This window comes from Prionailurus viverrinus, chromosome X (genome assembly GCF_022837055.1).
Source record: "Prionailurus viverrinus isolate Anna chromosome X, UM_Priviv_1.0, whole genome shotgun sequence".
NCBI lineage: Eukaryota > Metazoa > Chordata > Mammalia > Carnivora > Felidae > Prionailurus > Prionailurus viverrinus.
The window spans coordinates 80,046,273-80,058,445 of NC_062579.1; the positions used below are offsets into that span (position 1 = coordinate 80,046,273).

The 12,173-nt window shown below is 42.1% G+C and overlaps 1 protein-coding gene across 2 annotated transcripts in view; it reads left to right on the forward strand.

Annotated features, from left to right (window-relative positions):
* RNF128 (ring finger protein 128) overlaps positions 1 to 12,173 on the forward strand; it is a 121,000-nt gene that overhangs the window by 54,161 nt on the left and 54,666 nt on the right. Inside the window, exon 1 of one of the 2 annotated variants that reach the window (XM_047844889.1) lies at positions 4,226 to 4,944. The exons of the other annotated variant lie outside the window; for it this stretch is intronic. Coding sequence (XP_047700845.1) covers positions 4,452 to 4,944 — 493 coding nt within the window. The 5' untranslated portion in view covers positions 4,226 to 4,451. Of the gene's footprint in view, positions 1 to 4,225; positions 4,945 to 12,173 lie in introns of those variants that run through there. 2 annotated transcript variants of the gene reach the window in all.

Here is a 12,173-nt window from a genome sequence, read left to right on the forward strand (position 1 = left end):
CTCACTAGTCTTTCTGCCTCCTGTCTTGTCTTCATACAATCCAGATGATCTATTTGAGCCTAGGTACCATAATAATCATTTATTTGTTCCACTGACTTCAATATAAATTCACAGTTTAAAACATCATTACAAAATGCTTAAAACATAGAGACAAGGGGCACCTGGGTGGTTCAGCTGGTTGAGTGTCCAACTCTTGACTTTGGCTCAGGTCATGGTTTCAGGGTCCTGAGGTCAAGCCCTGTGTCGGGCTCCACGCTGAGCATGGAGCCTGCTTAAGATTCTTCTCTCTCTCTCTCTCTCTCTCTCTCTCTCTCTGGCGTCTGGGTGGCTCGGTTGGTTAAGCATCCAACTTCAGCTCAGGTTATGATCTCCCAGTTCGTGGGTTTGAGCCCCGCATCAGGCTCTCTGCTATCAGCACAGAGCTTGCTTTGGATGCTCTGTCTCCCTCTCTCTCTGCCTCTTCTCTGCTGATGCTTGCAATCTCTCTCTCAAAAATAAATAAACATTAAAAAAAAGATTCTAGCTCTCTCCCTCTGCCCCTCTCAACCACTCATGCATGCTGTCTCTAAAAACAAAAAAATTAAAAATTAAAAAATAGAGAGAAGTTGAAAAAAATAGTACAGTGAGTACCTATAGACCCACCATCTAGACTCAACAATTGCTATCATTTTGCCATATTTACTTTATGTGTGTGTGTGCCTGTATGCACATATGTGTTGAATCCATACTCTTTAACACAATTTTCTAAACTCTTCATATTCTGGCACAGCCTACTTGTCCAGCTTCACTTTCCCTGGCTCTCCCTTTGCAACTTGCATCCCAGCCATACTTAACTATTTAATGTTAGTTCCCTGAATGCTCCTGGTGTTTTCATGTAATATATTATTGCCTATGCCTGAATATACTTACTCCCTTTTGCTTGATTAACTCTATTTGTTCTTAAAGACTCAGCCACACCCATGTTGCCATAGCACCCTACGTTTTTCTCAGTCATAACAGTTATTAAACTGTACTGTTATCGTCTACCTCTCTGACTTTCCTACTAAACTGTAAACTCATTGAGGGTAGGGACTTTTTTTTTGTCTCTGTATACCTATGCCTCTCCAGTGGCTTGCACTTCGTAGGTGTTCAATAATCAGAAAATCCAACTGCCCACCGGAGGGTTCTACCTAGTTACATCATAGGCAACTCAAAATCAACGTATCTATACTGAGCTCATCTCTCTTCCACCCGCTTCTGCCCATTTACACCCCTCCTCTGGGGTGCCTGGGTGGCTCAGTCTGTTTAAGCTTCCGACTTTGGCTCAGGCCATGATCTCAATGGTTCGTGAGTTCAAGCCCCGCTTTGGGCTCTGCACTGACCCTGTGGAGCCTGCTTGGGATTCTCTCTCTCTCTCTACACCCCTCCCCCATTCGTGCTCTCTTTTTTTCTCTCTCAAAATAAATAAACTTTAAAAAAATAAATAAAGCCATCCTCCTGACTGAATGTCATCCAGTCTTCCAAGCCAAAAACCTCAGAGCAAACCCTAACTCTTCCCTCTCTTTTATCCTCCAACATAAATTTCCAATCTGTCCACCTCTCTTTATCTCTGCTACCTGTCTAGGCTGGGCCAGCTTCTTCTCTCACCTGGAGCACTCCTGAAAATCTTCTATCTTGGCCCACTCCTTCTCATCTTGTCCCCTCCAGTCTATTATCCACAGAGGAGCCATAATGATCTCTAAAATTCAGAGCTGATTATATTACTCCATGTGTAAACCCTGATTGTATTACTCCCTGCTTTTGGATAAAGTCCAAACTCCTCAGCTTTGATGAAAGGACTCTCGAGAACTGACCTCTGTGCACCCATAGAACTTTGTGTCTTGTACTCTTGGGTTCCAACCATTTTGTGTTTATAGAGCCTGTAGTACATTTTGTCTCCCAACATTTTCAGTTTCATGCCTCAGCGCATTCCCTTGTATTGTTTTCTGCCTAGGAAGGCTAACCCTCTCAAACTCAGCATGGACAGGTGTCACCTCCTGTGGGCAGCTTTTCCTTACTTCCCAGCCTGGGTTAGGTTCCTCTTCTCTATTACCCGTTACTGCCCTGTGCACACCTCTGTCACAGCACTCACACTATACACATATAGCTCTCTATACTGCAATAATAAGTTTGTTTGTTTGTCCCATTGAAACTAATTTATGAATTTTTTGAGAGCAGAGTTAATGTCTTATTTGCTTTTTTTTCCTTTTTACCCCAGTGCTTAGTTGAGGGCTGGCATATAGTAGATGTGCAAGAAATACTTGTTTAAGAATGAATATTAACAAATGTCTCTCCAAACTTCATTTTTGTAGATGCCTTATAAAAGATCTCTTTATTTTTGTAATCTTTATTTATTTTTGAGAGAGAGAGACAGAGTGCTAGTGTGGGAGAAACAGAAAGAGAGGGAGACACAGAATCCGAAGCTCACCAATCATGGCTCGAACTCACCAATCATGAGATCATGACCTGAGCCGAAGTCCGATGCTTAACCCACTGAGCCACCCAGGTGCCCCAAAGATCTCTTTAATTTTAAATACATTGTTTCTTTAAAGTACAACATAGTCGATTGCCACACAGGTAATCGTTATTGAATTTCGTGTGTTCTTCAACAAATTCAGACAATTTCTAGAATTGTACTATTTCTTAGAGATGGTCGATTCTACCCTTTCCTTTTTCTGTAGGTAATTTTTATCTCAGAGATAAACATCATCCATAGTTGAGGGTGTCATGCTATTGGCCTCACATACCCACTTTGATCTCTTATGTTCCTTTTAGTATAATAGGGTTCATGTTTCACAGATTTGCCCATTTAATTTGGATTCTAGTGCTGTTTAGTTATGGTGTGAATTTTCCCTTAGGTTTGTCTCAAGCCATGAGAGTATCAAGTGAAAAATTGTCCCATTGCTTAATCTTTGGGAATAATATTGATTAAGTAAATGTTAGGCCAGGGACGGAGGGGAGTGTGACTGGGAATTTAACAAATGCTGGGCTGGATAAAGCGAATTGTCTCTTTGAACTGAAAATGTAGCTAAAACTGAAAATCCTGAACATCACTGTCTCTGATTATTATCTCAAAGTGACAACTTTAAGATTATTTACAAGGTATGGGGTCCCTGACCCTGTTTACTAATAATAGTATTTAACAGATATATTTTTTACACTGTGCTAAGCACTGTTCTAAGTGCTTTACATGTATGAACTCATTTAATCGTCTGAACAACTTTATGAGGTAGGTGATATTACTATCCCCATTTTACAGATGATAAGGAAACTGAGTCACAGAGAAGTAACTTCCCCAAGGTAAAAAGTTATCCATAACTGTTATACAACAGGTGTATTAATTCACTTTTGTCCAATGCATATTTCTTAAGCACCTCTTAAATGCAGTAATTGACAGGGCAGATAAAAATTGTACACTTAAAGTAAGGAGGAATCATAATGCAATAGTGCCATGCATGAATCACCAAGGTGAGTCAGGCTCCCTTCAGTTGGTGGGAAACGGGCAAAGATTATATAGCTAAGGTCAGGAATGGCGCAGATGTATAGATTCGAGTAAACCTGTTTGTGGAAGACGAGAGAAGAGACTTAGTTTTGATGTGTGTGAAAACGGTAATTCTTTTCTGAGGACTAAGATTACTTTCAGAAGGGGCTTCTGATGCAGTCTATTTAGCACGAGGTAAGCGTCAGAAGGAAATACCCAGTATGACGCTTGTCTGGAGCAAGAAAGGAGAAAGCTTTAAAAAAAAAAAAAAGTAACAATGCGCTTTTCCTGCCCCTCCCCCTCTAGAGAATCAATAAACAGCCTGCCTGCCCGCTCTCCGGACACCACCCACCCACCCGAATTCCCTTGACTACAACTCAGACCCTTCTGATTCGCGCTTTCTAGAAGTACTTTCACATTCTGGCACCTTAAGCCAGAAAAGGCCTGTAGGCAAATGTTTGGAGTGAAAAACCTATTCTTGCAACCCCAAACGGGCTCTCCTACTGGAGAGCTTTTACGGTCGCAGATGGTATATAGTTCCTGGCCTGTCCATTTTTTAGAACGCGACGCGACACACCTGGCCACACAGCCTCAGAGCCTACTCTAACTAGCCTGTCCATCCTGTTACCCTTTTAAGAGGCGGATCCCGCAGTGTCCTTTCCTCCCTCCCAGCCACCTCTACCCCCAGTCCTCTGGGCGGAGCTTCCAGCTAAAGCCCCAGAGCCCGACGCGGCCGCAGCAGTAGCGGCGAGGACTGGAGCTGTGAAGAGCTGCATCTGCTGCAGCCACTTCGCCTACGCTACGTGCCTCGCGGCTCCCACCTAGCTCCGGCGCGTGCCGGCCCCTCTCCGCCTCCTTCCCACCTGGCGCGCACCTGGGCCCGGCCGGGTCCCGCCGAGAGCCAGGAGGGCGCGTGCCAGGGGCCCCTCGGGAACCGCAGAGCGCGCGCGTCATGGGGCCGCCGCCCGGGGCCGGGGTCTTGTGCCATGGTGGCTGCGGCTTTTCCCGATTGCTGGCGTGGTGCTTCCTGCTTGCTCTGAGTCCCCAAGCCCCCGGCTCCCGGGGGGCCGAGGCTGTGTGGACCGCGTACCTCAACGTGTCCTGGCGGGTTCCGCACACCGGAGTGAACCGCACGGTGTGGGAGCTGAGCGAGGAGGGCGTGTACGGCCAGGATTCGCCGCTCGAACCCGTGGCCGGGGTCCTGGTGCCGCCCGACGGGCCGGGGGCGCTCAACGCCTGTAACCCGCACACGAATTTCACGGTGCCCACGGTCCCGGGGGACTGGGGAAGCGCCGTGCAGGTCTCTTGGTTGGCCCTCATCCAGCGCGGCGGGGGCTGCACCTTCGCAGACAAGATCCATCTGGCTTACGAGAGAGGGGCGTCTGGAGCCGTCATCTTTAACTTCCCGGGGACCCGCAATGAGGTCATCCCCATGTCTCACCCGGGTGAGTGCATTTACTACATTGCGCCCCATCAACCCCCCTCCGAGGCCAGTTGTTTTTTTTCCTCTTATTTTGCTCGGTGCTGTCTTTCCCCTATCCCCTTGCATCGCTGGGAAAACGAGTGCCCTTTCTGTCCCTACCAAGTGAGGCAGGGTCTTCTCCTTCCCGAGATCTCACCCTGCGTGGGGAGTGGGGCGAAAAAAAATCCTTCAGAATGTGCCTGTCTGGTGGAAAAGGGTAAGACCAACGGAGTGTGGAGGCTGGCAAGTCGAGAAGGACTGTTTGGGCTCCTTGGGTCGCCTTTTCCTGGTGTTCCACAAGGGTGCCTTGCGTTGGCTGCTTTGGTGGTAGGCATTGGCTTTGACATGACTGGAGTGCAGGCGGCCTGGAAATCCCTTCCTCACTCTTTTTCCTGTTTAACAGCCTCAGGGCGGAGGCAGGTTTTGCCCTCCTCTCTCCCAGTTTTTCTCTCCCTGTTTCCTAGTATCAAGTACAGGAGATTGTGTTACTGTGCCCTGTTAACCTCATTGCAGTTTGGGTGGAAACTTTGCCTAGTTTGGGGCCTCTTCTCTGCCCCGGGGTCTCGGGTCCCAAGCAACTGTCGGTATCAGTGCTTTCGTTTGCCTTTGAAACATCCGATTTCGGTTATTGAGTGGCCAAACAGGTGATTAATGTTACTGAAAAAATAAAGAGCTTTGTGGATGAGGATAGCAAAGGCCTAGACTTTGGGAAAAATAGTCCAGGTGGGTCTTCAATTTGTGGAGATGGTGTGGGTTACAGTTTTTCCCTGTTGGGTGATTCTTCCAGAAACCTTCTCCCTATTTGTGATTAGGTAGTGACAGTGTATGTATGATCCGAAGCCCCAAAGGACAAAGAGAAAAAAAATGGAGAAAAAGGAAGAGACACAAAATAGCACTATATCATAGTTGTTCGAGAGCTGGGCCCCAAGTCAGACCTTGGTTAAATTCCGGCTCCATTGCTAACTAGTCTTGTGACCTTGGGCAACTTATTTGAAGTCTTTCGAGTCTGTGTTCCCTCATCAATCAAAAGGGAAAGAACTAAGAAAAACTACTCCCACAGGTTTGCCTTGAGGATGAAATGAACTAACGCCTGTAAAGAGTTTTAATACACCATCCTTTTCAGTAAAGGCTAGCTGATAGGATTAGCCTTTTAAGGAGTCACTGGAGAGATGAATCTGCTTATTTCAGTACTAGAGGTTTTGTGTTTTTCTTAAAGCGGTGGGTTTGGCCCTCCCTAGAGAGCACTTGCATGGGTTGGGTGGTAAAATGGAAAGAGCACTGAACTGGAACTCAGGAGATCGGAGTTCTTTTAGTCCCTTCTTTTCCCCCAGCAGCTTTGTGACCTTGTACAAGTTACTCACTAGCCAAATGATAGTATAGAGTTAGGAGGTGGAGGCCAAATTGGCAGAGTGTGCAGAGACAAAAGCGAAGGAGATGAACTCTTAAGATCCCTTCCAGCTCTAAAATGCTGCGATTCTTAGATTTTAATATTGATTAAAGGAGCAAGTGTATCTCTCCTGGTTGATAAGTCATTGATTAGAATGAAATTATGTTTTAAAGTCTAATAAAAATGAAGAATAAGGATTTGGTAAATTTTAAAGTCCTTAAGTTTCAATTGGCTATCTAAATGCAAAAGTTTAACTTTGTCTCTTCCAAATGAGATTCGTTTGCATGAATGATTTGAAATTGAAGAGTACTCTTTAATAAGACAGTTCCTATTTAGATCACTTTTATCCTACTTTCTGTTAAGGATGTAAGCTTATATTTATGTGATAGTTTTAAGGGACACTAAAATTAATTTTTGTTGAGCTCCCACTAAGTGCCAAGCAGTCTACATACATCTTACTTATATGCTATTCAGAGACAATATGGTGTACTACAAAAAGCACAGGCATCATAGTCAAGAACGGGTGTCAAATTCTGGATTTAGCACACAATAGCTTTGTACCCTTGATCAGGTTCTGTAACTTTACTGAGTCTCAGTTTCTGCATCTGTAAGATGGAGATACTTATGTTGCTGGGATTGTTTTCTTCTTTTTTTTGTAATTTAAAAAACTTTTTTAATGTGTATTGATTTTTGAGAGAGAGGGAGACAGAGTGCGAGTGGGGGAGGGGCAGAGAGCAAAGGAGACACAGAATCTGAAGCAGGCTCCAGGGTCTGAGCTGTCAGCACAGAGCCTAGTGCGGGGCTTGAACCCAGGAAACATGAGGTGGTGACCTGAGCTGAAGTTGGATGCTTTACCGACTGAGCCACCCAGGTGCCCCTACGTTGCTAGGATTAAGGATAATATATGTAAACCACCTAGCAGATAATAATCACACTCAATTAAAGTTGGTTATTACAGTAGGTTAAAGCCGCAAGATGCAGAAAACATACAAATAGATGCTTATGCAGCTGTCAGTTTAAATAGAATCATGGCTGTTTTATTTCAAGATACTGTCTAGAAATAAAGGCCTAAATATTGAGCACTTAATTAAGTGACACTCAGAAAGGTATTTTGAGACTTAAAAATTTTACTACTGAGATGATAACTACAGCAAATTTTACCACTAGGCTAACTAGCCATAAAAAGCTAGCCTAGTTACTTGAAGTATAGAATCACATTTCTTCCATGAATGCCTCGAGAAACTTCTTTTCAACACAGGGGACAAAATCACTTTGCATTTCATGCACGTGTGTTGTTGAATATTTGCTCCCAAAGTTTTGTATTGTTTGCTTTGCTCATTCCTGAGAGTTAGCCTAGGCTAGGGTTCATTGTAATCTCTGGTCAGAAACAACTTATCTGGGATCTTAGTGGCAAAGAGGTAGGACTGAGGTTTAAATGTTGATTAACTCAGTATGTATTGTCTTGAATTACCCAAGGGCCACCAAATGTGGAAAAGCCATTGCTGTTGTCTTTGTTTATGAAACCTCTCTTTAGCCATTCTCACAGGAGTGCTTGAATTGTTTGCCTTTTGAATTCAGGATGAACATCCATACTCTCCCCATCACAGTCCTGGGAACATGAAGACCCATTTGTTTCAAGTAACAGAACTAACTGGTTTAGAGCAGTTGCTTTAACACTTTTGTTTATTGTAGAGGAACTCCACTATATAAAGAGCAATCAGTCAGGAAAATGAGGCTGTTTTTATATATACCGAAATTTCACAAAAGGTAGTCATAGCCTTGCATCAACCCATGCAGTTTATTTCTGTCTATTGTTTTGGGTTGCAAAGTATCCAGAAAAATCCTGAATTACACAGATAAATAATTGCAAATGATAGATGTTTATTAACAGCTTGTCTTACAGTCTCTGGATATTTTTCAACCACATTGATCCAGAGTCCTGGAAGGGAATTAGGAGAAAATTTTGGTTTCCAAGGTTAATCACTATTCATATATCTTTATCTTAAATATGAAAATGAGATAAGCAGCCAAAACTTAGAGTAAGCACTAAAGCCATGTAAAATGTAGGATTGTCATGATGAGACACGTTACACATGTTATTGTGCAACTGACTGTTCTGCTTTTGCTGGGCAGATGGGCCTGAACCTTGCATGCTATCTAATTGAGCACAGCCCATGGGTTGAAGTGCTGTAGGTACCTGCTTGTACAATTTTGCTCGAGTAAACATGTGCAGGCATGAATTAATTGAAAGACCTGAGCAGTGCTACAACCTTCATAATCCATGACACATTTATGGGAACTTGAAACATATTCCAAGGCATGACAGGGTAAGTGTTATTCCTGAGGGTTGTAAAAAAGTGAATGAACCAAGCAGTTTAAGTTAATGATTTGGTGGTCTCCAATGAGATGTATAAAACAGTTGCTTGTATGCATTGTTGAAAGACAGTAGAACATATTAACAAGTTGGGCTTTGCCACTTACTTCAGATTTTTGGTCAGATTTTGGTCAACTTAGGATGGGGTTACACCTCTGATTACCCCATCATAAATTGAAAATATCAGTAAGTCGAAAATGCACTTAATACACCTAACCTACCAAACATCATAGTTTAGTGTAGCCTACCTTAAACATGCTTAGAACACCTCCCTTAGCCTACAGTTGGGCAAAGGCATCTAACACCAAGCCTGTTTTATAATAAAATGTGGCTATCTCATGTAATTGGTTGAATACTGTACAGATAGTGAAAAACAGAATAGTTGTAGGGTATAGAATGGATGTAAATGTAGATTGTTTACCCTCACGACCGCATGGCTGGCTGGGAGTGCCAGGTCGCTGCCGCTGCCCAGCATCACTGCTGGCCTCACTACTGCATATTGCTAGCCCCAGAAAAGATCAACATTCCAAATCCAAAGTTTCTACTGAATGCGTTTGGCTTTGATACAGCCATTGAGTCGATCCATTATTAAGTCAGGGACTTTCTGTATTTTAAAAATCTTAGGCCAGTTATTTTACTTTTCTATGTGCCTGTTTTCTCCTGTTTAGGATGGTCTTAATAATACACTTTCCTCATAAAGTTGCTGGGATTAAATGAGATAATACAAATACAGTATTTAACACAGTGCCTGGCATATAAGGAAGCTCCTGAAATATTTTTTTATCACGATCAAGATAGTTAAATAAATGTATTTTAGAAAACAAAAATGGAGTCTGATGTTTGTAGTACATACTTTGAAAATGAATACCCTAGAGTACTAAATCCACATTACTTGGAATCCTAACTTTCACACTTTAGGAATAGGGTGAGTAGACTGAATTCTTCACAAGAAAGTCATCTTTGGGCCCACCTGTGTTTGTCATTCTTTTTTCAAATAACTATTTCTACCACCCTCAAGCTACCAATCTTTTCATTCACAAAGGACTTCAAGATAATATTTTATAGTGATTTATCACCACCCAATCCCTTCTCAACCACTTGACATTTAATTTTTATTCTGCTTTTTTCCTAGGATGTTGACTTTGAAGAGAACCTTTTTTCAATAGAGAGGTTCAAAAGAGGATGAGAAGAGACTGGGTGGTGATGGTTTACCAATGTAAAGAACCATTTCAAAATCCATTTCTAGATACATCCTTTTTGATATTTCTGCTGTACCATATTTAACACTGTTGACCACTGCTCTGAAATTCTCCCAAGCTGTCTTTTACTTCTCTTATCTCTCTTTTGTTTCATTTTGGTTGTTTTATTAATTCATTCATCTAACACCTCTTCTTCCTGGTGTTCACACCCGGGCCACCACCACCCTTGCCTACAGTAAATGCCACATCCAATTGATTCTATCACTTTAAATCTCACATATGTCCCATTCTCCCTTGCAACTGTTATTACCCTGCTTTTAGTTCCTGTGTCTTCTCATAGAGACAAATGCTTAGCCTCCTAATTGTTCTCCCTGCCACTGATCGGTTGTTTCTTCCTTCTAGATCTTCCACATTGCCGCTGGAACTCTGATCACATCTATGCCATTGTGTGAAAAGCCATTGCTTACAAATTTTACACTCCATTTCCCAGCATGGGATACAAGACTCTTAATCTGGTCCCAACATACTTTCAAAGCTTTATGTACCTCTTCTCTCATGTTGATCCCTAAATGCCCTCTGTCCTTTCCCATTATCATTCCTTTGTTTGTACTTCTCTTTTGCCTCTATACCCTTTTTTTCCCAGCTCTGCTTGCCAAAAACTTACCCATCCTTCAAAACCCAACACAAATGTCTCATCTTTGAAGACTTTGTCAATTCCTTCCTTTACTCTTCCCACCACAGTCCACACCAAAAACAAAATAATCCTTTTGTTTTAGCTCCCATGGCATTCCGTGTCTTATAGTACTTTTTGCATTTTACTGGTAGTTATGTATTTATATGTTTTACCTTCCTACTGGATTGTAGTTATTTTAATATTTTATTTTCATATTCCTCATGGGAACCTTTGTACTGTGTGTGCTCTGAAAATGCTTGTCGAGTTGCTTTAAATACCCAAGAATGAAAAAAAAAATACCCAAGAATGAAAAGAATGCCAGAGGGTCATAAGATTCATTAGAAAAGTATCTAGTGGGGAAGGGGATTGAAATCCCATTCACTGAGCATTTATCAAGGATATATTGTGTGCATACTATGCTTCTTACCTGAATATACAAAATAATTAAGGTAAATTAGGAGGAATAAGAGTGTACAAATTCTTCCAGATTGCAGGCTCCTTAATTTCTATGGTAATCACCATCATGGGCCAATTAATGGGTTTTTATTCATTTTTTATTTTTTTATGCCTTCGCTAGTTTATTCACGCAATGTATGTTTACTGAGTGCCTACTCTGTTCCAAGCACCGTGAGAGAGTTATGAACACAAACATTCTGCATTTTAAAGGAAAAGACAGTGAACAAGTAATGATTTCATTGTTCTGTATTCCATTATTTCATAAAAATTGTTAGAGATTGATTTTATGGAAATACAACAGAAAGTTGCAACTTCTGCTCTCGTCATTGGATTCCACACACCCTGTCATCTGTTCTGGTTGTCCATCCTCACTCTCCAGGTTGCTGAGCTTGGGTCATAAGTATGGTTTATGTGTTTTTAATGGCAAAATGACTTATGTAACAAAGAGATAGTAAGAATGAGTATTTACATTGAACTTTCCCTGTTCTGTTTTTTTGTTTTGTTTTAAAAGCTTGATTTACACCAGCATTCAATTTATGTCTCCACTTAAAATGCTTCCACTGAATTTGTTGGTGATATGTGGAATTCCATTACATAAAAACCTTTAAAAAATAGCTTGATCAGCAAATTATTTTTTTTTAAGATTTTATTTTTAAGTAATCTGCACTGAATGTGGGGCTCAAACTCACAACCCAAGATCAAAAGTCACATGTTCTCCGACTTAGCCAGCCAGGCACCTCAGATATTGTTTTTCTAAGCACATAAAGAACTCCATGCCCCCCTCAGTCCCTGGAAGATGTGTTATCTCCTACAGAATGCCATATTTAATCTGTTCCCAGCCTTAAATGGAATAAACAGAGTATCAAAGACATTTTCTGTTATTTCTGATTATGAAGTTAATCCTGCTTCTTGCAGAAAACTTGGAAAACACAGAAAATCATAAAACTAAAAACTATGCATAATTCCTGGGGCGCCTGGGTGGCTTAGTCTGTTGAGCATCTGACTTCAGCTCAGGTCATGATCTCACAGTTGGTGGGTTCGAGCCCCATGTCAGGCTCTGTGCTGACAGCTCAGAGCCTGGAGCCTGCTTTAGATTCTGTGTCTCACTCTCTCTCTGCGCCTC